Source organism: Mercenaria mercenaria, chromosome 1 (assembly GCF_021730395.1).
Source record: "Mercenaria mercenaria strain notata chromosome 1, MADL_Memer_1, whole genome shotgun sequence".
NCBI classification, from domain to species: Eukaryota; Metazoa; Mollusca; class Bivalvia; order Venerida; family Veneridae; genus Mercenaria; species Mercenaria mercenaria.
Window position 1 is genome coordinate 85,084,757 of NC_069361.1, and position 22,217 is coordinate 85,106,973.

At 32.6% G+C, this 22,217-nt stretch overlaps 1 protein-coding gene across 2 annotated transcripts; it reads left to right on the plus strand.

Moving 5' to 3' along the window:
* The first annotated feature begins 7,610 nt into the window (after window positions 1-7,610).
* Window positions 7,611-21,984, plus strand: LOC123531835 (mucolipin-3-like). 2 transcript variants are annotated; one of them, XM_045313108.2, is made up of 14 exons: window positions 7,611-7,910; window positions 8,557-8,753; window positions 9,117-9,213; window positions 9,548-9,642; window positions 10,743-10,875; window positions 13,723-13,843; window positions 14,207-14,297; window positions 15,954-16,053; window positions 16,672-16,784; window positions 18,457-18,633; window positions 18,900-19,013; window positions 19,539-19,661; window positions 20,006-20,221; window positions 20,752-21,984. In XM_045313108.2, the coding sequence occupies exons 1-14, from the start codon at window positions 7,892-7,894 to the stop codon at window positions 21,094-21,096; spliced, it is 1,941 nt and encodes a 646-aa protein (XP_045169043.2). In that variant the 5' UTR covers window positions 7,611-7,891; the 3' UTR covers window positions 21,097-21,984. The 2 variants fall into 2 exon arrangements, with proteins under 2 accessions (XP_045169043.2, XP_045169051.2); XM_045313116.2 differs by lacking the exons at window positions 18,457-18,633; window positions 18,900-19,013.
* Window positions 21,985-22,217: the final 233 nt, after the last annotated feature.

The window sequence follows — 22,217 nt, forward strand, 5'->3', positions numbered from 1 at the left end:
TTAGCATATTTGAACGAATTGAACATAGGTGTCAGTCATGATAAAATTTCTTTTAAAAGATCATTTGCAAGCATAGAATGCAATCAAGCAAAATAACAACAGACTCGGTTTAATTGAGTTATGGAAAGTGAAACACCCCTCAGGCTCATTGGGCTTAAGCAGAATTCTAATACACAGATTTTGAATACACTCTACGATCCCAAAAGGATAAAGATATAGCAACACTTAATCTAAGTAAGGACAGACTTGTACGGCTGCCACACGGCACGTGAAGCCTGAAAGTAATAAAATCTGTACGAATGTTCTTTTGGAAGCATAACATGCAACAAAGCAAATAATATTATTTGATTAAGTACGTTCGTGGTAATTAATGGCAAGTGCAACACTCCTCAAACCCAGCAGTTCCGGTCGGCTTAAGCGGAATGCTATAACATAGAGATTTAATGGACTCTATGAACCCAAAGAACCAGATAATATCACAACACCGAATCCAAACATGGGGAGACTTTACGGTCTATGCTACGCGGCGACCCAAGATTGGTTTTGTGATAGATAATAAAATCTATAGGAAGATTCTGTAGGAGCATATAATGCAACCAAACAAAATAAAAGCAGGCTCGGTTTGACTGAATAGTGTTTTAGATTAATCAAAATACTTTTTAAGGCAGTGGTCATGACACAGTTAGGTGTTAAGACTGGAGACTCTCAAAATCTTATAAAATGTATTTGTAAAAGAGGTCTTTGTTATGATCTTAGATATTTCGGTAGGGATAAAATCATTTTGTTGACGAGAAATATATAATTAGAGGACATATGTTTGTTTCAGTGTACGGTAGAACGCTTTTTCCCTATGTTAACATTAGATGCCATTGCTTCAAGAATGAAAATGCAAAATGTTAATTATGGTCTTCGTGATTGAAAGATACTTTGTAAGACAAACAAACTTTTCTTTTTATAATGATTTTTATAGTTCTTAGCAGTGAAAATGTATCCGATACATTTCATTCTAATAGTCATATCCCTGAAAAGTAGTAATAAATTGGGTCTTTCTTTTTCAAATTACTTGTATAATAATAAATTATGGTGTAAAACACATAGTTATAAATTTAATTAAGACATGAAATGATTTTTTTCGGTGTTCATGCGAAATGAACGACAGAATAGGATCGGCAAATCCATGAATCGCGCTAGCGATTCATGTTTAATTTGCCGATCCTATTCTGTCGTTCATTTCGCATGAACATCGAAAAAATAGTTTCATTTCTTATATTTACATTATATTTCCTTTCCATTTTGTGAACTACAGTCCCTGGCTCGCGGATTTTGCTTTTTCCTCGTTACCACCGGCACAAATATTTGCCTTGAGTGGAAAATTGCGATGATTTTTTCACATTGAACGGCTGTTGACAAGAGCGAAAAATCGCGGTGATTATATAATACACCGCAATAGAAGTATCAATAAATGCCCGCGGCGAGTCACGAGGAATAATCTCAGCGGGTCGCGGTGAATTGCGATGGATCGCGGTGAACCACCGGCAATCACCGCGAAATCCAGGTAAATTTTGTAGCTTTAATACATATAAACTCTCTACTAATGTTACATGTATAATTGCATTAGTTTTTTCTGTTAAAATGGACAAATAATAGGGTTTAAGAACAAATAAATAAAATTTATGTTGATATGTCATTCCATTAGTTTAGTAAATATCTATAGTATTTAACAAATTAAAATTTATTCCTATCTTACCTTTTGGATAAATTTCAAAATTTACACGTAGGGCTTGGCGTTGGAATTTTGTAGTTTTAATTTGAAATTTAATGATTTCCTGTTGAGGATTAATGTTTATATTCATTCGCAAAATAAAACAGAAATATAAGCAATATATAGCATAAACTGTCTCATGTCATTGTGGAGTACCGAGGTTGGAGAAACAAAAATGACCCGTTTAACACTTGCAGGAAGTATCACTTTTCATACTGTTTATTGTCATCAATATTTTAAGCATAGTCAAATACTGTATAATACACGTACTTGACACTTGACACTTTTCTATTTTTGTAAAGAAACAGTTGCACAATGTGATATGTATTATGAACATACATTAATTATATCAGGCCTTTTTGTTATAGAATATTATATAAAATATATAAAGAAATCGTTGTTTAAGTACTTTCTAAGTAAACCACTTTACATTTCGGCAAGGATGATCACCTGTTTTTACCAACTTAGTTTTAAATATAATTTTATAATAAAATTTCATTAAATCTTTAGGCACAATAAAAATCATAATTAAGAGTCTTTGTGTTTTCGTTTTCGGCAAAGGCCGACTCTTATTTTATCCAATTGTAGCTAGTTTTAACAGTTTTAACCAAATTTACACAGTTTTTACATGTTTTACATAGAAAAGAAACAAAGGTAATAAAACTTTAATAAGAAATGAGCCGTGCCATGAGAAAACCATCATAATGGGTTTGGTACCAGCATGGATCTAGACAAGCCTGCGCATACAATCTGTTTGGTCAGGGTTCATGCTGTTCCGTTACAGTTTCTCCAATGCCAATAGGCTTTAAAAGCGAACAGCATGGATCCTGTCCAGACTGCGCGGATGCTGGTCGCAAACCCACTATGTTGGTTTTCTCATGGCACGGCTCAAATAACTTTAAGAAATCCAGTAGGAATGACATAGGAAAATCCAGAAGTGAGGAAGTACAGTAAACAAGCAGACGACGACAGGCAACCGAAAGCAGGCAACAGGTAAACAGGTAATTTTTGGCTAAGAATTATACCGCGAAATTGAGGTGTCCCGTACTCAGGAAATGCGTGTAGATCTTTTATTATCCAATAGATTTGCTTCCAACTTTCCACATCGATAAAAGATAGATACAGCTAGATTGACAGGGCATTTTCATTAAGATATCAACATTAAACTAAACAAAATTACTTAAAAACGGCCTATTTTCAGTAAAATTACCGGTAAAATTTCATATAGCGCGGTCGTAAATAGGTATTATGTCTAAAAAGTAAATAAATTGAAATTAATGCGGATATTTAATTTGGACTTTCGGCTAGGAAAGGCAAAAAACAGAATTAAAAAATCTTTAATAATAACAAAATGCCGTCAATTTAAAAAATACAGTAAAGCGAAATTGTTAACCATAATGCGAATAGTAAAGTACATGGAGTAACATATTTATCGATATGACATACAGACGTGGCGTGTAATCTGAATGGAAGGTATCGGACGTAAATACATTGTTGTTATAAATGTGTAAAAGTTAGTTTATATAATGAAAACATACGTATTTCTGTTGGAGTTTAAAGCACTGACTTAAAAATATTTTTATGATATTTATTTTGCATCCATGGAAAATTTATCTGTTATCATGATATATATTTCTAGTTTTTATTAAATCAATCATTTTTATTGCAAAAGTTTCATGAACATTATCGGGTGAAAATCAATTCCGTTTTAAATGCAGATATTTTATATACATTATAAAATCATTTTCGATATTATTAATTTCACTATGTAACACCTTCAACGCCTTATTTACATGTAGCAGACTTGATCACTAAAATATTACAGAAAGCTGTAAATATATGATTTTTAAACTCGTAATCTGATAATATCTGATAAAAATTAATTCACTATATAATTGAGCCGCGCCATGAGAAAATCAACATAGTGGCTTTGTTACCGCGCAGTCTAGACAGGATCCAAGCTGTTCGCTTTCATAACCTACTGCAGTAAGAGAAACAGTTAGCGAACAACACAGATCCTGATCAGACCGCGCGGATGCACAGGCTGGTCAGGATCCATGCAGGTCGCAAAGCTACTTTGTTGGTTTTCTCAAGGCGCGGCTCATATTATGCAAAACTCCTGGAAAATAATAAGATATAAGATAACGAAGTGAAATCTTCAATTACCTCATCGTTAGTTCTAATAAGTCCTTTAATTCCTGATCTGTTTCCTGTCGTCACACATGTATTTTACAAGAAAATGCGAAATTTGATTCGTTCGTTGACGAAGTGTCATTATAGATTACTTTTTAATTCCAGCGTAATTCTGTAACTTTTAAGTTAAACACAATATCACAACTATGATGAACAATGACTGTTTTCATGTCTTTAATTTTCACGTGTACTTCATGCTTGACTAGTAACATCTTTATTGGTTAACGAACTGATCAATGGAAAATTTAGAACATAGCATGAAACACTCAAATAAGTATCAATTATAATTAAATTCATATCTCGGAATTAAAACAAATGGGCATCATTGCACTTGGGGCAATTATCGACCACAATACGTTGATGAATGAAATCGAATTTTGGATGTGTGATGTATTTTTGCAACTCAGCCATCAACATATTCAATTACTTCAACATAAATAGTGTTTTATTAAATATTGTTGCAATATTATTCAAAACCAAAATCATCTGGTTAAAATGAATTAGCTAATTATAGTATACGAGTCCAATGAAATTACATAACGCGGGAATTTTAAAAGCAGTGACAGTCTTTTGTGCATTTATGAAATTATAGAATTTAATGGAAATTATACTTGAAATAGAATAGTTAGAATATATAAATGCTTGCAAAATACAAAATACTATTTAGTTTCATCTTGTCTAAATAAATTAACAAATAATACAGTAGAACATGTATATATACATGTATTATACAAGTTCAAAGACATAATGACATTAAATTTCATAACCCTGATGTTTTGAAAATATAATCCTTGCATTTATTAAATTATATAAGTTAATGGAAATAACACCTGAAATAGAGAAGTAGAAAGAAAGAAATGATTCAAAAATATAAAACATTGTTTAATTTCTCCATTTCTTATCCCATGATAGTGTTGAAATTTTAAATTAATTGTATACATAACAACAAGCCACTGCATTTACCTGTAAATCGCGGCGAATCATCGCAATTCACCGCGAACCACCGGCACTTCATCGCGATGCGCCGCGACCGTCATCGCGGGACACCGCAATCGATTTTATTGCATTTGGTCGCGGCGGACGCTGTTAAATGTATTGCGGAGATGCATGAAAAAACGCGCATCCCCGCGGCTCAGGAAATTGTCCGCGCTAGGGTCCAATCGCGGGGAAGCGCGGACTTTGAAAAATCCGCGAGCCAGGGACTGTATATAATATAATGAATTGCATATAATTTGTAGCATTTAGCATAAAAATCAGCTTCCCGGCCATTTTGTTCAGCGGACGGAACAACTGCGACGTCATCTACGGAACGTTCTCCTTGACTATACGCGGACGTCGTCAAAAGAGCGGTTGGTTATCACTAAGCAGCGATGACGTAACTTTCGCGCCTTTCCTTTTGCTGTTCATACGAAATGAACGTCAAAAGTTTCAATGGTAAAGAATAGGGCGAATGTAAATATTTTAGATTGTATAGGGACAAACATTTAAACAAAGCTTTTAAAAGGGTAAACAGAATCTGTGGCAATTAGAATGTTAACAAGGTTTTGACCTATTTACCTAGTTTATTTGCTTCTGGTAACCCAAATTCAAGTATGGCCTGGATTTACCAGAGGAAAAAATTGTAAGAAAGTTTTAAGAAAATCAAAGGAAATCAGGACTCTAGGCTGTAACAGATTTTTCTATGATCTAGTGACCTAGTTTTTGACCTCAGGTAAACCAGTTTTCAAAATAATATATTTTTGGCCAAGGTAACCAAGTAACATTATCGTCCGAGATTTTAGTAAGCCGGTGAGGGTAATTTTCTAACCAAGTTTCGTTCATTGAGATTAGGCTAAAACCGTGACCACTAAAGCAGTACCAGTCAAACTGTTGACTTGACGACGAACGACAGATGACATACCAAGGTTGCCAAAGCTTCCCATAACTTCCAAATCGAGAAAGTTAAATATATATTTACATTTCTACCAAATTTAATCAAATATAATTAAACTGTTTCCTTGATTTTGAGCAAGTATAATTTGAAGCAAAATAATATTTAAAGAACTGCTTGCTTATGAGTATAAACAGATACGTGTTGGAACATCTGAAAATATTATTTTGTTTTAGCAATCATCAAGTAGGGCAGTAGAAAAAGTGTTTTATCTGTACCATTTGTGTAACCTAAGTACTCTGTGAAAGACAAGCAATTCAATATACTATATATAAGTTTCCAGTTTAGAATACTTTAAAATCAAGTAATTTTAATAGTAAATAAAATTTCTTTTAGGAAATAAAAAACAAATCTGAACAGGAAAAATTTAGATTTATGTCTCAAGTTTACAGTGGTGTATTTCATCTAATGATACCATGCACTGTCTTACGCACTGGACCTTTTGAATACGGATCATTCAGAAAGAAGGAAAAACTCAGTGGTTAACTTCTCGAACGGGAAGTTTCCCCTACTGTTATACAGAAACATTGAATGGGATCCAAGATACTAAAGAACCAGAAAGTGCAACACCATCAAGTCCAAATACGGTAAGACGGCTACTACACGGCGCGACTGTTACGATAATTGATAAAAAAAACTATAGGAAGATAAAGACTTATATCAGTTGGTTACCTAAATAAGCAACATAGTTCCCGGAATTTACGCCAATATAATCGTATTAGATAACACATAAAAGCTGTATGAGATGGGGAAAGAATACACTGTTTTAAGAACAAAATTTCTACATCACTTAAACATCATTTCTTTATCATTTATTTTATGGAATACACATGCATTTAAATTTTCTTGAACAGTTTTTATTGACCATACGGCAGTTTTTATATGATGGCTTCCAACCTTGGATGTGGTTAATCGTTTTCAATAAAAAAATATTCAGAAAGAAAAGCAGTGTATATTTAAAAGATCGTTACAGTTAATTTAAATATATCATTGAGGTAAAATAAAGATTATGACAAGAGCTCCACAAAGCAGGGCAATATATGCCCGAAGTTCTAGATCAGAGGAGGAAGTAAAATTTAAAAATGTTTTTCTTGTGATTGAGATGGTGGTCAGTTGTTATGTTGTAGAATGTGCCGAGTTGGTGTGGGCAGGGATGTTTGAGGCTGAGGTTTGCGACATTGGAGATGGAATACTAAGACACAACAAACTGTAAGTAAACCTATTTCATGCGTTGGAACAGTAAGGTACAAGAATACTAGAAATGACTGATTTCTTGCGGTATAAGGGAGTTGGAGTTGGAGTTGGAGGGGAGGGAGAGGGGTGGTGTTGTTGGTAGTGAGGTGGGGTTAGGGGCTGCACTCCTCAAATCATCTTACTACCATCCACCTGTACTCAAAGTTAAGATACAGTACAACTTGCCTTAAGAGACCACCTAAGAGAAGGACAAAAAGTGGTCGGTGTCGTAACACAAATGGTATTTCAATGCAACATTTAATGTTCTTAATCTACACAAAAAGCAACTGAAAACTGACCTCTTAATGCAAGTGGTCTCTTAATTGACGTGGTGCATTGAGCACGTTTAACTGTACTTGATCTAATCAACGAGATCAATTTAAATCAGCGTGTATAATTTGTTGATGCAGGATGCTTAACGTTATAAACAACACTTATTTATTTGTTAAACTGCTTCCTCTGTATGAAGTCTTTACTTCCTTTCGAGCATAGGTCACGATGTGTTCTACGTATTAGAAACGAAACTGGATTAATCTGTATGCAACGTATCTAGAAGAAAGCTATCTAGGGCACTGCATTATACTATAGCGTTTTCTGCTTATAAGAAACTTTTTTGAACAATAGATTAGTCATTTGGATATTTTTATTTGCAAAGGACTTATCTTTGTTAAATCTCGAGTAAAGCAATAAATGAAATGAAACTTTTGTTTTGCTAACGAAAAAAAACTATAATTGATTAGTTGGAAACGTTCTTTGAGATACAGTTTAGAAGAATGGAATTGACCGATAATGGTAAGACATCATTTCATACATTGATTGAATTGAAAGGTTTGTTATATTATAATCATTAAAATAATAGTTCTATACAATGCAGTTAAAAGGCAGTGGGTAAAAAATTTTGTTTCTTTTATTGCTGCTATGACTAAAATTATGCACATTAAATAGATGTTTAAGCCGGCGCGCAATCGGGGCGTGAGCGGTGTCGCTCATTTCATTACCTCTACTTTACCAATTCAGCGGAACTGAGTCTGCTATTGTGTTGCTTGTTTGCGTTCTATGCTTCCAAAGGAACCTTTCGCAGATTTTGTTACAGAGTAAAACGCATTTACGTGATTGGTGTTAATTAACATATCACATTAGTTGTTAGAGATACATTAGACCCAAATATTTTTTTTTCAAATATGAACAGTTACTTCATAGAAACCTTTTTATGTGTATAAACAGTACTTTTCCTACACACCAAATACATGTAAAGCGATGCAGATCATAAATGTATACAAACACTAAAAACGGGAAGTGTTTTGTAAGTGAATGACCCTTGTACTTGATTCTTAACGGTGAATGTAGCTCAACAGATAAAGTAAATTAATATATTTAAATATATACATATAGTATATCTTTGATTTAAAGCTTAACAATACATGTTTGTATTATTCAGCAAATGGGAACAGGACAAGTAAAGAAGGTGCGGACCAAAGAACAGATTATGAGGATGAAGCTCGGAGACTTCGCAGATTATTGAGGCTTTATTTCTACGCAGCTTTCAAATGGAAGGGAAACACGTGCTACTTCCATCTCATCTACTGTTTTTTCTTTTTGATACAGATAACTAAAGTTGCTCTTTTAACGACACAGGTAAGATGTATTGTTAACATTGCATACATGAAAAACTCTGCGAAAACATATAAGAAATGCGTAATGTCGTTACGTGCAATTTCAATTGTTTTCACTTCTGTTGCAATATATTGGCAAAAAGAGCATGCTTTTCCTTTGACAGTTCCAAGGCTAATACAACCTAATAATACAGCATCTACAGTCATTGAAACAACGCATTTCATGTCGTCTTGGAAACCGCCTAAGGTTAAAGATGTTATCCGAATGACTTGTTTATATAACCCTTGTTTTGAACCTTTGTATTAATATTAGAAAGATACAACATATTAGTAGACAATACCAGTCAGTTGTAGTTTTCAGTTAGGCCTTTTTTATGTACTTCAGATGTTTCACTTTGGATATGACCGGGGTAACTTCAGTTCAAGCGTCAATAGGGGACACCTCACCCTTCGTCATCTCCTCCTTGAACACTGGGACGCGAGTGAGTGTTATTTCTAATGTACACATGTGTAGCATTGCGTGTAATGCTTCTGCATTAACAATACACATTTTTATTCTTAACTCATTAGTATTGTCAGAGGTCATAAGTTCCACTCGCGTCATTTATTGTTGCACCGGTCAGATTTTCTACGACTTTTACAGCTTAAATTGAAAGTTTAAATGTAACTGCATTATTTTTGAATGTTCTATATCAAACCATTGGTATTGAACATGATTTGAAATTTAGAGATAAAGTTGTTGAAAAAAGTATTTCTTAAATTTGTATAACGCTTTACAAGTAGAAACGAAAATCGGAGATGTCTTATCATTCACAGGTTGGGAAACCCTTCCATATCCCCCTGCACAAGGAGACTTTGCCGTGTATACGATAAGTGATCTAGAGAGCGGTATTAACTACGCTGTGCAAAACGTATGTTTATCTTATAAATATATTTATTTGCTATGAATAAATTCACATTCATAATTATCCGCTTGGATAAATAACAAAACAAGTGCAATCACTTAGTAAATCTTGCCCGGCGTTCAAGTATCAAGTGAGGAGGATATGTATATTAAATATTAAGTTAGTCAGCTTTAAGTTACATTATTATTCTCTAAAGTTATGCAGTGAAATTTAAGGAGGTATTATGAGAAATGCTTCGCAATTGTCATTTTCATATCTATAATTATAATGATTTTAATGTAACACATGGTATAACATCTTCCTTTAAGTATTGAATGTGAATGTGAAATCTAAGGAATTTAACATTATAAATTTTACTCATGACGAAGCTGATCTGTCTAACTTTTTCAGAAGAACAAATTATAAGATATATATAAGATTTTCATATGACGTTTTATAAGCGAAAAATTCTAGTGACATTTGATATACAGGGTGTCCTAATATCTATGTGAAATAAATCTCATCACGAAGTATAAGCCAGCCGCGAGTCGTCAAGTCAAAACACACTGTTTTAAGATTTTTGAAAGTCTTCTTGTCATATATTATTTTATGATAAACCATGAACATTGGTGTGGATTTTAAAAATATTTTCATATAAAACCAAATCAGCAGACAGAAAAAGTAAGGCGAAATAAATATCTTTGAGCATAATTTATTATTAAAAATTGTAACTTTTAACGTGACAAAACACATTTATGATGTATGTACTGGTATATTTCACGTATGCGTTATTTTCAAACAATGTCATTATGATATATGTGAAACGGTCCACGTTTTCGGAAAGAAAAACTTCCTTCTTCCTAATGTGCCAATAAACCTCTTATTGTTGACCTATTTATATGTAATTATTATTAAGTTGGGCTGAGAAGTTTTATATATCCGGTTGTTTTGAAATACAACCCCTCCCCTTGTGCGTCTTTTTAAAACTTACACCGTCTTTTCGAAATCCTTAAATTACTAAACAAAATTAAAGAAGTATCTCCCATATGACCAACCTGTGGCTAGTCGCTATGTAGAAACTTAGGCATGCGTATTTTACGTACTACATTTTACATTATTTATTACAGTACTACAATGCAGAAAAAGAAGCAATAGGATACTACATCAGAACACCTGACGATAAAATGATTGCGACAGTGAAATACTTTGACTTTCCTGGTTTTCATGATTCCCATGTTGAAGATGGAATTCTCATATCTGGTGAATAGAAAATAATTAAATAAATTACTTTAACAGATTTTTTTCTGTTTTCTGACAATAGACCAATGCAAATGCGACTTTCTTTTCCTAATTTAGCCTGTTTACTTTCATTTTCTTTACTTCCGGAAAAGGCTGAGAAGGTCGTCTGACGTCAATTGCCGTGTTGTCAAAAACATACGTCTGCCTGACAAGATTGTATAAAAATGTGTCCGTAGTCCAACTGATATTGACGAAATGTATGCCTATAGATACATGTAATTTTACATTGTATTCTAATAAAACAGAAAAAAGTGGAAACTCCACAGTCGCTCAACACACTCAAAAACCAATAAAAATCCAGGTCAAGAGATAAATTGTCCAATACGACAAAAACAAAATGTTCCAGGCTCGGTGTGATAGATCCTGTTCCAAGATGGTAATGGAAATGCATGCTGCCGTCCAATATCGTTGTTGTTTGTGTTTATATGTACCAAAATGATTTGTTAAATGAACAAAAAGCTTCTATCATGAATAACATAAAAAGCAGATTTTCAATTAATAAAATATATTTAAGCAAAGATGTATAGGTTATATGGAACACTAGAGATGGCACCTACCCAAATAAATCAAAGGGGGACAACTCTGAATTGACCAATAAACTGAAGCCAACATTAAACATGGATCAAAAGTGAAACAAAAATCAGATAGGTCCTTTTTCAAACAACTTATCAGGCAGACAAAATATGACCTACATTTGTTTAAATCCCGTTGTATTCAATATACAATATGCACGCTTTTCTCGTGACTTACACTGACAGTTATTTTATAAGTTGTAGTGAGGCCCTGATAGAAAGTTTAGTAATGCATGAAGATTATATAGAATAATGCATACATTCCTTTGAAGAAATTTAACGACATTAAGAAACGTTATTAAGTTTTGATCTTTTAGCCAAAGTTATTTATTTATTGTTCTCAATGGTGATACATAGGTTTACACAACATTTATATATCAAAATGTAAAATGTATATATCCAACAATGAGAAATAACAAAAAAAGTTAAATTGGTAACACAAAAATTCATTGTCGTCAAAAATAATTACAATGTGTTAAGGTAGTGGTTGTAATTACTACATGTTAAGGTAGCTGACAGGTAATGACTCTATGTAATGTATTTTAAGCAATTCTCAATTTAAACATTCTCTGGAGGGAACTAGGACGATCATTTGCTTTCCTTGAAAAACGAACAAATGCTGAAAAAGCATATGGAGATTACTCTATTTGATGATTTTTGTGACAGGTCAACTACCCTAAACAAACTAAAAGGTGTTTTATTTATTGTTGAAAACAAAGTAATCGGATAATTTCAGGTATCAACATTAATTTAAAACTTATACTGTTTAAAAAACTTGAGAAAAAGGTTTTTGTTGGGGCCTCTCATTTACAAATATATCAACAATTATCACCTGAATTGAGTGCATTCGTGAGTGGAAATATTGATGGTAAAATGGTGTAGGGGTTTGTTTACAATATAAAATCTTTAATAACTTCTTTAAGGTATATTTTTGGTATGATTTTGGTAAGCTTATAATAAAGAGCATGTCATTCTCTTTCACTCAGAATTTTTTAAAGCATTTTAGACTCTTGGCTAGTCTTGGAATTTGACTTTATTAAAAGACAAAAGGAAGTTCAATATAGGCTCTTTCAAAATGTTGAAAGTAGAGTAAACTTACATTATACTCTATTGAATTTATTTAGCTGTGGGAGCTTTTGATATAGACTATAATAAAACCTTTGAAAAACGGTCAATAGAAGAGTTGTCCATTTTGCTTCGGATATTTTGAGAAAGTCATTTTTAGATATCAAATATTTCTATTTTTGACATGGAGAAGAGGGAAACCATAAATATATTTAGAAAATTGGTGCACTTAGCTATCATTTCACTCTGAAAAAACCCTGTAAAGATGAGTTTGAATTTTAAGGTACCATCTCTAGGAACACGATGAGTAACAAAATAAAAGGTCTAATGTCCACATTTTGGATAAATCCAATTTCAAATCGGTCATTTCTGTATGTTTTCCTGGCTTGTGTTCAATGTCATTATCACATTGTAAATGAATAAAGATGGTTTCAAGAAATACGAGTAAGAAATCAGAAAAACACATTTTAAAGGTAAAAACGTGATCCCGATGGGATTTGCTTTCTGGCAGTTAAAACAAACAAAAAAATAAAATAAAACGAAACACCTCTCCGTTAAAAAAACAAAGTCTCTCAATCCAAAGATTCAACCACTTGACTAAGAGTAAAAAGAAGACAGTCTACATTTGTATTTAGAGCCTTCAAATTCCTTCATACATCTCTTCTATTTTAACATCAATTAGATAGTTTATCTGAAATTAATCTATAATGTTCATTGACTACACACTCTATAAAACCTACCGAATACAGTATAGAAATCACGACGTAGCATGTGGTTTGTCTCTTATCAGTTATATATTATAAAGATATGTAAATCCAAAAAGTATACACTAGTATTGAAATTGTTAGTTTTAGAGCCCACTCCGGGAAGAATATTAATATCAGAAAGAATAACGCATTATTGAAGGCAGTAAAATGTCTTGCTCACGAGAAATGATCGGCATAAAACCTCTTTCATACAAATACAAAATCGAATTTGCGACAATGTTGCGCAATAAGTTCTCATCAGTTCTCCTCTGAAAACTGCATTTCTTAACGTGATAGATTTAAGACGGTGTGCGCTCTAGACCCGCCCCCTTTGAAACGCGTATTGCTATATTACATACTTCTAAAGTATGTTATGCAAAGCTTGTACTTTTTTACTAAGCTAATTTCATTTTGTTTGTTTCCAGACAAAACATTTCCGATCGACAAAGGCCTGACATCAAAGGCAACACCTGAGAATAAGACACTGTATAGCTACAATATATCACGCGAATTTGAATATTTACAGTTGTCACAGCCAATTAAAAGGTACGTCGCATAAGTGATATCACAATCTCATTTGGTTAGTTAGCTGAAGGGAAGTAGGTGTCATAGAAATTATATATAAATTGTGAATAAGATTCTAACATTTGTAATTTAAAATTTCTCACCCTATAATTATGTTCCAGCTATTATGTGTCAAGATATAGGTTCAGAAGAATAGATTTCGACTTGAGTCGGTTTTGATAAGGTTATGCCTGTCAGGGAGGAAGACTTTTTCAGAATGGACAATGGATTTTGCAAAACCGAATAGATATCTAACCTAAGTTTTGATAACTTCATTCAACGAACTGTCACAGCGAAGAGCAAGTGATTTGAAATTAGCGATCTTTAAATATTTACTTGTTTCAGAATGTTGTCTACAACTCTACATTTCACGTTGCACTCTGTTCGCTCCCATGCAGACAGTAAGAAAGCTACATGTCTGAGGATAGAGGGTTCGGTGCGTACAAAATCATATGACATTGCTTTTTTGTTTTAAGTTGAGACATATTTACTCCCAACAATATTTATATTTGCATATATAAATTTTCATGATTTTTTTGGGATTACAGAATAGTTATATTATGCAATAAACCTGACAAGATTCATGAGCATAGCATCATTATACAATTCATAATCTAAAGCATGGTATGGCAAGATGACAAAAAGTACAAATTTGATACAAGTTTCACTGTCTAAATAAATTGTTAAACGAAAGAGACAGCATGTATTAGATCAAATAGTGTTTGGAATAGTTGTTTCAACATAGGTTAGTGTTAATATGCATTTATATTGTACAAAAATAGAAAGCTGAAAATTAAGACGACAGTTATATGTATATCACATGTGTACGTCTACTTACTTTTAGACCCTATTTGTATTATTTCTTACTTCAAAAGCTTTGTATATATGAATGGATAAATTACGTACATCAGTGATATTATCACTTTTAAGTAACTGTAAAAACTTAAAAAAGCTAGGATGGCGCTAGAAATAATTTCTTATATACTGTTTTCGGAGGCTTAAGAAATCCTGGCATTCTATAACGAAATGATATTCGTCCTCGAGAGCATTACACCTTGTACATTTACGGTCGTCATAAGGGATACTTTCTGGTTTTCTCCATCTGCCTGTTTCCACTGGAAGTCTATGAGAGGCTAGTCTTAATCTAGACAGTGCAATCCGATTTTTTTTATAGTTACAATATTCAGATATTCATTAAATTTGAAGTCAAATATATTTCTATAGAATGTAGCTCTACTCGATTCATGTAAACTTGTTCTTAAGTCTTGTACGTATATGTCCTTAATACGTTGTTTCAACTGACGCAGAAAGATGTTTACATCCCCTACTCCCTGTGAAAGCCAGACATCATAATAACCTAACCTTGATAATATATGTTTAACCTGTGAAACCCAATTTATTTTCTCTGGATTTAACACGACATAACTTTTTAAACAATTATAGACCTGTTTAATATATTTGTCTTCATTAGAGTTTCAGGTTTTCAGCCAGTATTTTAAAATGTTTAAATTTCTGCCATTTTGCAGATTCATTCTACCCATATCTCCATAAATGAAAGAGTTCTGGGTTGTGACTTTAACACCAAGTAACCTTTTACAAAAACAATGTAAAGTTACCATAACGTTTAAAACAATACAGGTTTCTTGCGTCAAACAGGACAAAAGTTTGGTTTCATAACTCAAGATATAAGATATGGAATCAAAACTTATAATACTTGCTGGAAGCAACCAAGTGTTAACCCTATTGGTCGCCTCTTTTGATCAGGCAAGGAAGGGTAAGACAGTGGTTCCAATTCTTTTCATATACACTGTAAATATTGTACCAAAACCACACTTGGACTAGCTATAAAATAAGTTTGCGTTGCTTATTATAATGTTATATGTGCATTGATTAGTCTCTTATTATAAATAAGCACTCCCACAAAAGTGAATGTAAAATGTAGATTTTGCACTCAACGGTCTATCAAAAGCAGATACTATTATTCTTGTCTTAAACATACCTAACCAACACCTTATATTAAATTTTGACGTTTATACAGTATCAGTCTAATTGAAAATTATTACTATAAATACCATGCTTGTTGTTTTTACAGGTGGAATTTTCTGATCTTGATAATAATGGTCAGGTAACGGTAGATCTTGACACGCATTCCAGAAGAATCAGATGTCGAAATATGAATCTGTCAGTATCAGGTATAGTCAAACACTTGCATGAATTACAATTCACCTTGCATACTTTCTATTAGCAACTGTATATAAAAACTCAAACATAGGAAAAGTAAACTTTAAGATATATCAAATATTCTCCCTATCGAAGTGTATCATTTATTGAGTACATGTTACATATTGCTTGTTTATCATGTAGGAAAAAAGACTGTTTAAACGATGTTACTAAAAGTACGAGTAATTATATCTGTAAAACACGATACGAACAACTCAAATAAAATATACGATATGACATACATAAGCTACAAAAATGAAAGAAAATACAGTGAGTCGAATATTCGTTACACGCTTTTAATTTCTTTGATGTCGAAATTCTTGTAAGGCATTTAAATCATAAAATTAAATACTAGTAATGCAGATGTTTATGAAAACAGATATTGGCATCTTACGGTGTTTTCTGTGCTTTAAAAAATGATATACGATATTTCATCTTCTCAGCCCACTCTCCCCTGCTCATGCAAAAAGAATTATTTGCTCGGTGATAAATGTTTCGTTACTTATCAAAACATCCACCCGTGCAAAGATACTTTATATATAAACATTGCAATGTTTATACTTAATTGATTGATATGTTTCCTATTTCAGACTGGCAACTGGAAAATGCCTCAGAAATATTTGGTACTGCGGTTATTGTATTCACCATCGTCTCGATGATTATTACGGGGTTAACCATACTATTTGCAGTCTTTACCTTCTTGGTATACATATTTTATAATATTTTCATCGCGCTAGAAGAGTTTTATCGAAATAATTGTCCAACTGATAAAAACTATTTCTAACTAGTTTTAATCAAACTATTCTTTGCAAAAATTCAACGCTTAGGAAATGGGGTTCTATTTTAACGTCAGAATTCAACTAAAGATCAATCTGATAAACCTTTAATTTAGGTAATACCGCCATTAAAAAACCCGTCTTTTAACGTTATTAATACCTAGCCCGGGTGAATTATTCTTGCCACGTATAACCTCTTTTGAGTGTATTAATTGAAGCCCGTCGTTTATATGACTGAAAAATTGTTGAAAAAGACGTTAAACCCGAACACACACACATTAATTTAAGTAAAGTCACGATTTTGCTATACATTATTTTGATTCTAGTATGCCCTTAATCTAAAACGGAAGCGCTATTTCTTGGTCGCAACAAAAACATTGACGGCATCGCCCGTTAATGTGAAATCATTTTAACGTGAGCATGTTTTAACAGAACCAAGCATATTAGAATATTTCTTTAAAGGATAAACAGGTAAAATTGTGGACGAAAATCTAAAATACTTCAAATATTATAGAAACATTTTTTTTCTCATTTTACAGGCATGCTTAGCTAAAAATGATATACGGTTTCTAACTTTGATTATGTGCCAGGTTAGGAAGCACTCTAAATGCTATACTTATTTATCAGCATTTTATAAATCCATGTCAGTGCGAATGCTGAAAAAGAGCAATTTTTATCACTATTATTATTTGACCAAATGCTGACTAAGTATGCTTATTCTTAAATGTTTTATATGTGACTTTACAGTAATCTTTGTTAAAATATACTTTTGTTATGATGTAAAGAAGTTTGCGCTAAAACATACTTTGAATCATTATTTTTGTTAATATGTTTAACATAAATCTTTGTTTAAATGATTTTAGAAAAATACTTACGTTTTCATGTATACAAATATGAGTCAAAACGTATTACTTTGGGTTAAATGCTTTTCTCTAAAATATCCAAAGGTTTGTTTCCCTTTAATATCTATATTTTTGGGAAGGGCTTTATCTTTTTTGTATTTTTTGTAAGAAACGAAAACAGTAATCATTATACTTATGAGTTTAAAAATGATATGAGTCGGTAAAGGTAATAACACGTTTTTTCCATTTAGAGAACTGTTTTACAGAATTTCAATATCTGTCTTTAAATTACTAATATGCCATTATGTGTGCAGTGACACAGTGTATTACTACACTTAACTATACAAACAGGTCCATAAATAAATCAATTTTCTAAATAAATTGAAACTTTTCCCTAAAGCGAGAAACAGTGTAACGCTTTTGTGTAGAGGTTACCCATGGGGCAGTAAGCGATGATTAGCATGATATTTCGTTATAACTAATGAAATTCATAATCTACCTTGAGTCACAGTTTTATTTATTTTAAGAATTTAAAGACTTTTTTCCAAAACACAAATGCTAGGTTTACACATTTTCAACCCCCCCCCCCCAAAAAAAAAAACAAAAAAAAAAAAACGATTCAAACCTTTGAACACTTTACGAAAAAATATTTTAATTAACGATTGTCGCATCTATTTACGGTAATGGAACTCTGTTTTATGCATATACTCTTATTTTCAGTACTAGTAGCTCATTATGAATCATTTATCTGTTGAAGAAAACAAAACAGTTTATGAAGAAACACTACAGATCGTACTACCGACCCGTTGATAAGGACGAAATTGATCTACCCACATCAGAATACTTACGTTTTATAAAACACTGGGATATTTCAGTTATTGTTTCTGACGTTATGACGTTGTACGGAACAGTATGGATTGTGTTTAATACAGTGGTAACTGTTTCATTTCACTTATAAGCATACTATGCACCACTAAGTAATACACTATAGTTACAATTTCTTTAATTTAACTTTGGTTTGCATATACATGTTTTCGGCTGGTCTTTTAAGCAATAATCAAGTGAAGTGATTTATTTCATTAGAAAATGATTTATTTGTTACAATCTTGTAAATTGAATTTAAATAAGTAGCATATCACACCGGATTTGTTAGTATACTAAAATTATAGATACAATATATGTATTTTAATAATTGTTAAGCACAGTGAATGGGTTCTGGAAGTATTGGATTCTTACACAGTGTGGCTCGGTGTCGGGTGTGTTCTTGCGTGGCTCAGTCTTCTTCGGTTCTTCAAATTCCATAATAAATTCCATGTAAGATTTGCTTTGCATTGTGTTGTTTAGATTTACAATGTAACAGACATACTTCTAATTGTGATTACATGCGTCTCCGTGTACATCACATTATCAAATATCTTAAAACAGAAAAATGACTCTTAAATACCAAACATCCAGAATGATTGAACCTATCAAGCATTATATAGTCCGTGTATTTTACTTAAAGCATTACATTGTGCGTGTATTTTACTTAAAGCATTACATTGTGCGTGTATTTTACTTAAAGCATTACATTGTGCGTGTATTTTACGTACAAGTTTTATATCGTCCGTTTATTTTGCAAAAAAAGATTTAAGTTTTTAACAAAGGTAAGATGCAATAACGACGTTTTTGCTAGAGAATTCAGTATACCATTGTTTTTATTACAATACCATTGTGTGAGAAGTTTTGCCGAATATAATTACGAAAACAATCCCAAGTAGAATGTTTTCTATCATCCTTATCATCTTGATCGCCTCGCTCATACAGTTGCAGTTGATTATACAATTTTTTCTATTTCAGCTATTATTTAGCACATTATACCGTGCTTTCTGGGATGTGATTGCATATCTCATATGCGTTGCTGTGTTATACATTGGTTTTTGGGTGTGTGGGTATGTTGTAATGGCTCCATATCATGTCAAGGTTGGTCTGACAATAAAATTGCTTAAGACTATATTACTTCTAAAATACTTTGCTGTTGTAGAAAGAAATTATAATACTAGCCAGATAAAGTAGTATGCATTATAAAATGCTGTCAGAAAAGCTTAGTTCTGTTTACTGATTATTTTAGATATATATTCACGAACATGTCTTGAATCATACATGAAGATGACATTTGTTTTATCAAATAATGATTGCAACTTATTGAAACGAATTGTTGTCTCTTTGATTAATTATTTTCCTTCCAAATATAATGCATTCATTTGCTCACCTTACCGTAAGAAAAGGTCGATAGTTTTATGTAATTATTTAATTTTTCGTTCAAGTTTAAAACGCCCGAAGCTGCTGCTGAAACGTTGTTTGCTGTTGTAAATGGTGATGAAATATATGCCACATTAGCTATTCTTGAATCTGACAAGAGCGGGGGTAACTGGGTGTGGTGGTTCTCTAGGTTCTATATTGGAGCATATGTTGCTATATTCACCATCGTTGTCATCAATCTGCTGATAGCACTGTTCATGAGCGCTTACGAATCCATCAAGGTATTAACATGAATTAAATATTTCCTGTAGAGTAAGAACATTATTGTCCGATTTCAAGTCACACCGACACAGGTCAAGTTGTCTGGCGACTGTCCTGGTCAGACTCAAGTAGCCCCTGTTGGACTTCTTCAGGCACACTTTAGCTGCTGTACTGAAGCAATACCTTCCATATAAAAGGTTTTATAGACTAAGATTAAAGCCAATATAAAACAATGTCATTTGTACAGAATAGAACATTATATAATGACTTTAGTTTAGCTAGGTCCTTAACAACCCCGGAAATTTCTCTTGATGAAAAGTATATCACTTTAACTTGGTGATTTTGTAGACTTTATAATATAATTTTTATTCTAACATTTTCATTTCAATGACCAATCATAAAGTCAGATTATTGAATAATAAACATGTCAATGACTTCCCGATCAGTCTTGATACACAAGTCACAGAGACGAATACATAACTGAATAAATCTGGAAACGTATTGCAAACATAACATATATTGTAAAGAAATTACTATTTACTTATTTTAGTCATACTACGAGGACAAACCAGATGAAAGAGAATTGGGCCCGATGGAAAAAGCGTTACGCCGTGTTCTGGAGCAAAAGGCAGAGAGAAGCAATTTGCGTTCTTCAATATATGATTTAATGACCGAAGGGAAAGCACTCTCCAAAGAAGAATCATCACTTAGACTGGAACTTGCAAAACTTGTTCGAGTTTCAAAAAGCAAGAATGACGTGGTTCTCCTGAAGCCAAGGACATTGAAAGCGTTTATGGAAGATGCAGATGACAAAAGTAAAAAGACAAAATGCGGTTGCATCTCTTGTTCTTTCACTTTGTTTTCTGCAAATGATCAGGAATCTGAAGGTAAATAATGGTACAATATATAATGGCTATTGAGGGACGATAAAACTATTGAATTCAGGTGGCAGTAAAGTGTCAATGGTTTAAACGTTGAAGACCCAGGCTTGATAAAATTATCAGGCTGATAAAAAGGAAACGTTCAGACATATTCCAGAGGACCCATGCTGGATAAAATTATCAGGCTGAAAAATAGTAACGTTCAGACAATTTCCAAGAGACCCAGGCTGGATAAAATTATCAGGTTGAGAAATAGTAATGTTCAGACAATTTCAAGAAGATCCAGGCTGGATAAAATTATCAGGCTGAAAAAAGCTTGCCTCAAGATGTACATTCAAGCTACTTTTAGCTCGAGTTAATATGAAATCCATTTAAGGCATACTACATAGAACTGGAATACCCTCATTTAATGTCTGGCACAAATGTATAAGAATATAGCTCATGAAATGTTATTTCATTTTTTTCACAACAAGGCATTTGACATTTCCATATACTTAGATAGTGTATACATAGTATCTAAAGTTATCATCTGTATTATGTTCATCACTGCAATGACAATTCAATTGACTAGTCACATTTTGAATTCCTGCATGACCTAATTGAAGCTGTAAAACATTTGAGACTATATCCGGAAAAATATGTTATTTGCAACATGTTTTATGAATTGGATGAAAACATTTAGGGTTAAGGCTGTGCACATTTCATAATCAAACATTTTAACATAATTCATCGAGACTGATGTACTTTTGGAAGAAACAGTCTCTACAAACATGCTTGAATCAGTCATAGTAGTAATGATAATTAATCAAACTATGTTTGTCAAGTTTAAATTATATACACATTCGATCTGTAAAGCTGTTCGTTTCTTATTGATTGATATCAAATAAAGTTTCATTTATTTATATATGCGTTAGTATATAATTACTTACTATGGTTGTTGTAATATTTTATACCGTTTTTCTTTTGTTAGATGTGTTTAGCAAAATAACAGTTCTCTAATTTCGATTCTAATGTATCTTTTATTGTAAAATTTAGATAAAATATGATAGAACTGTTATTGGCGCATGTATGGCGCCAAATGGTAGGTCGACACGCTCCTTTGTTTATACACGCCAGGACCGGAAATGGTAAAACG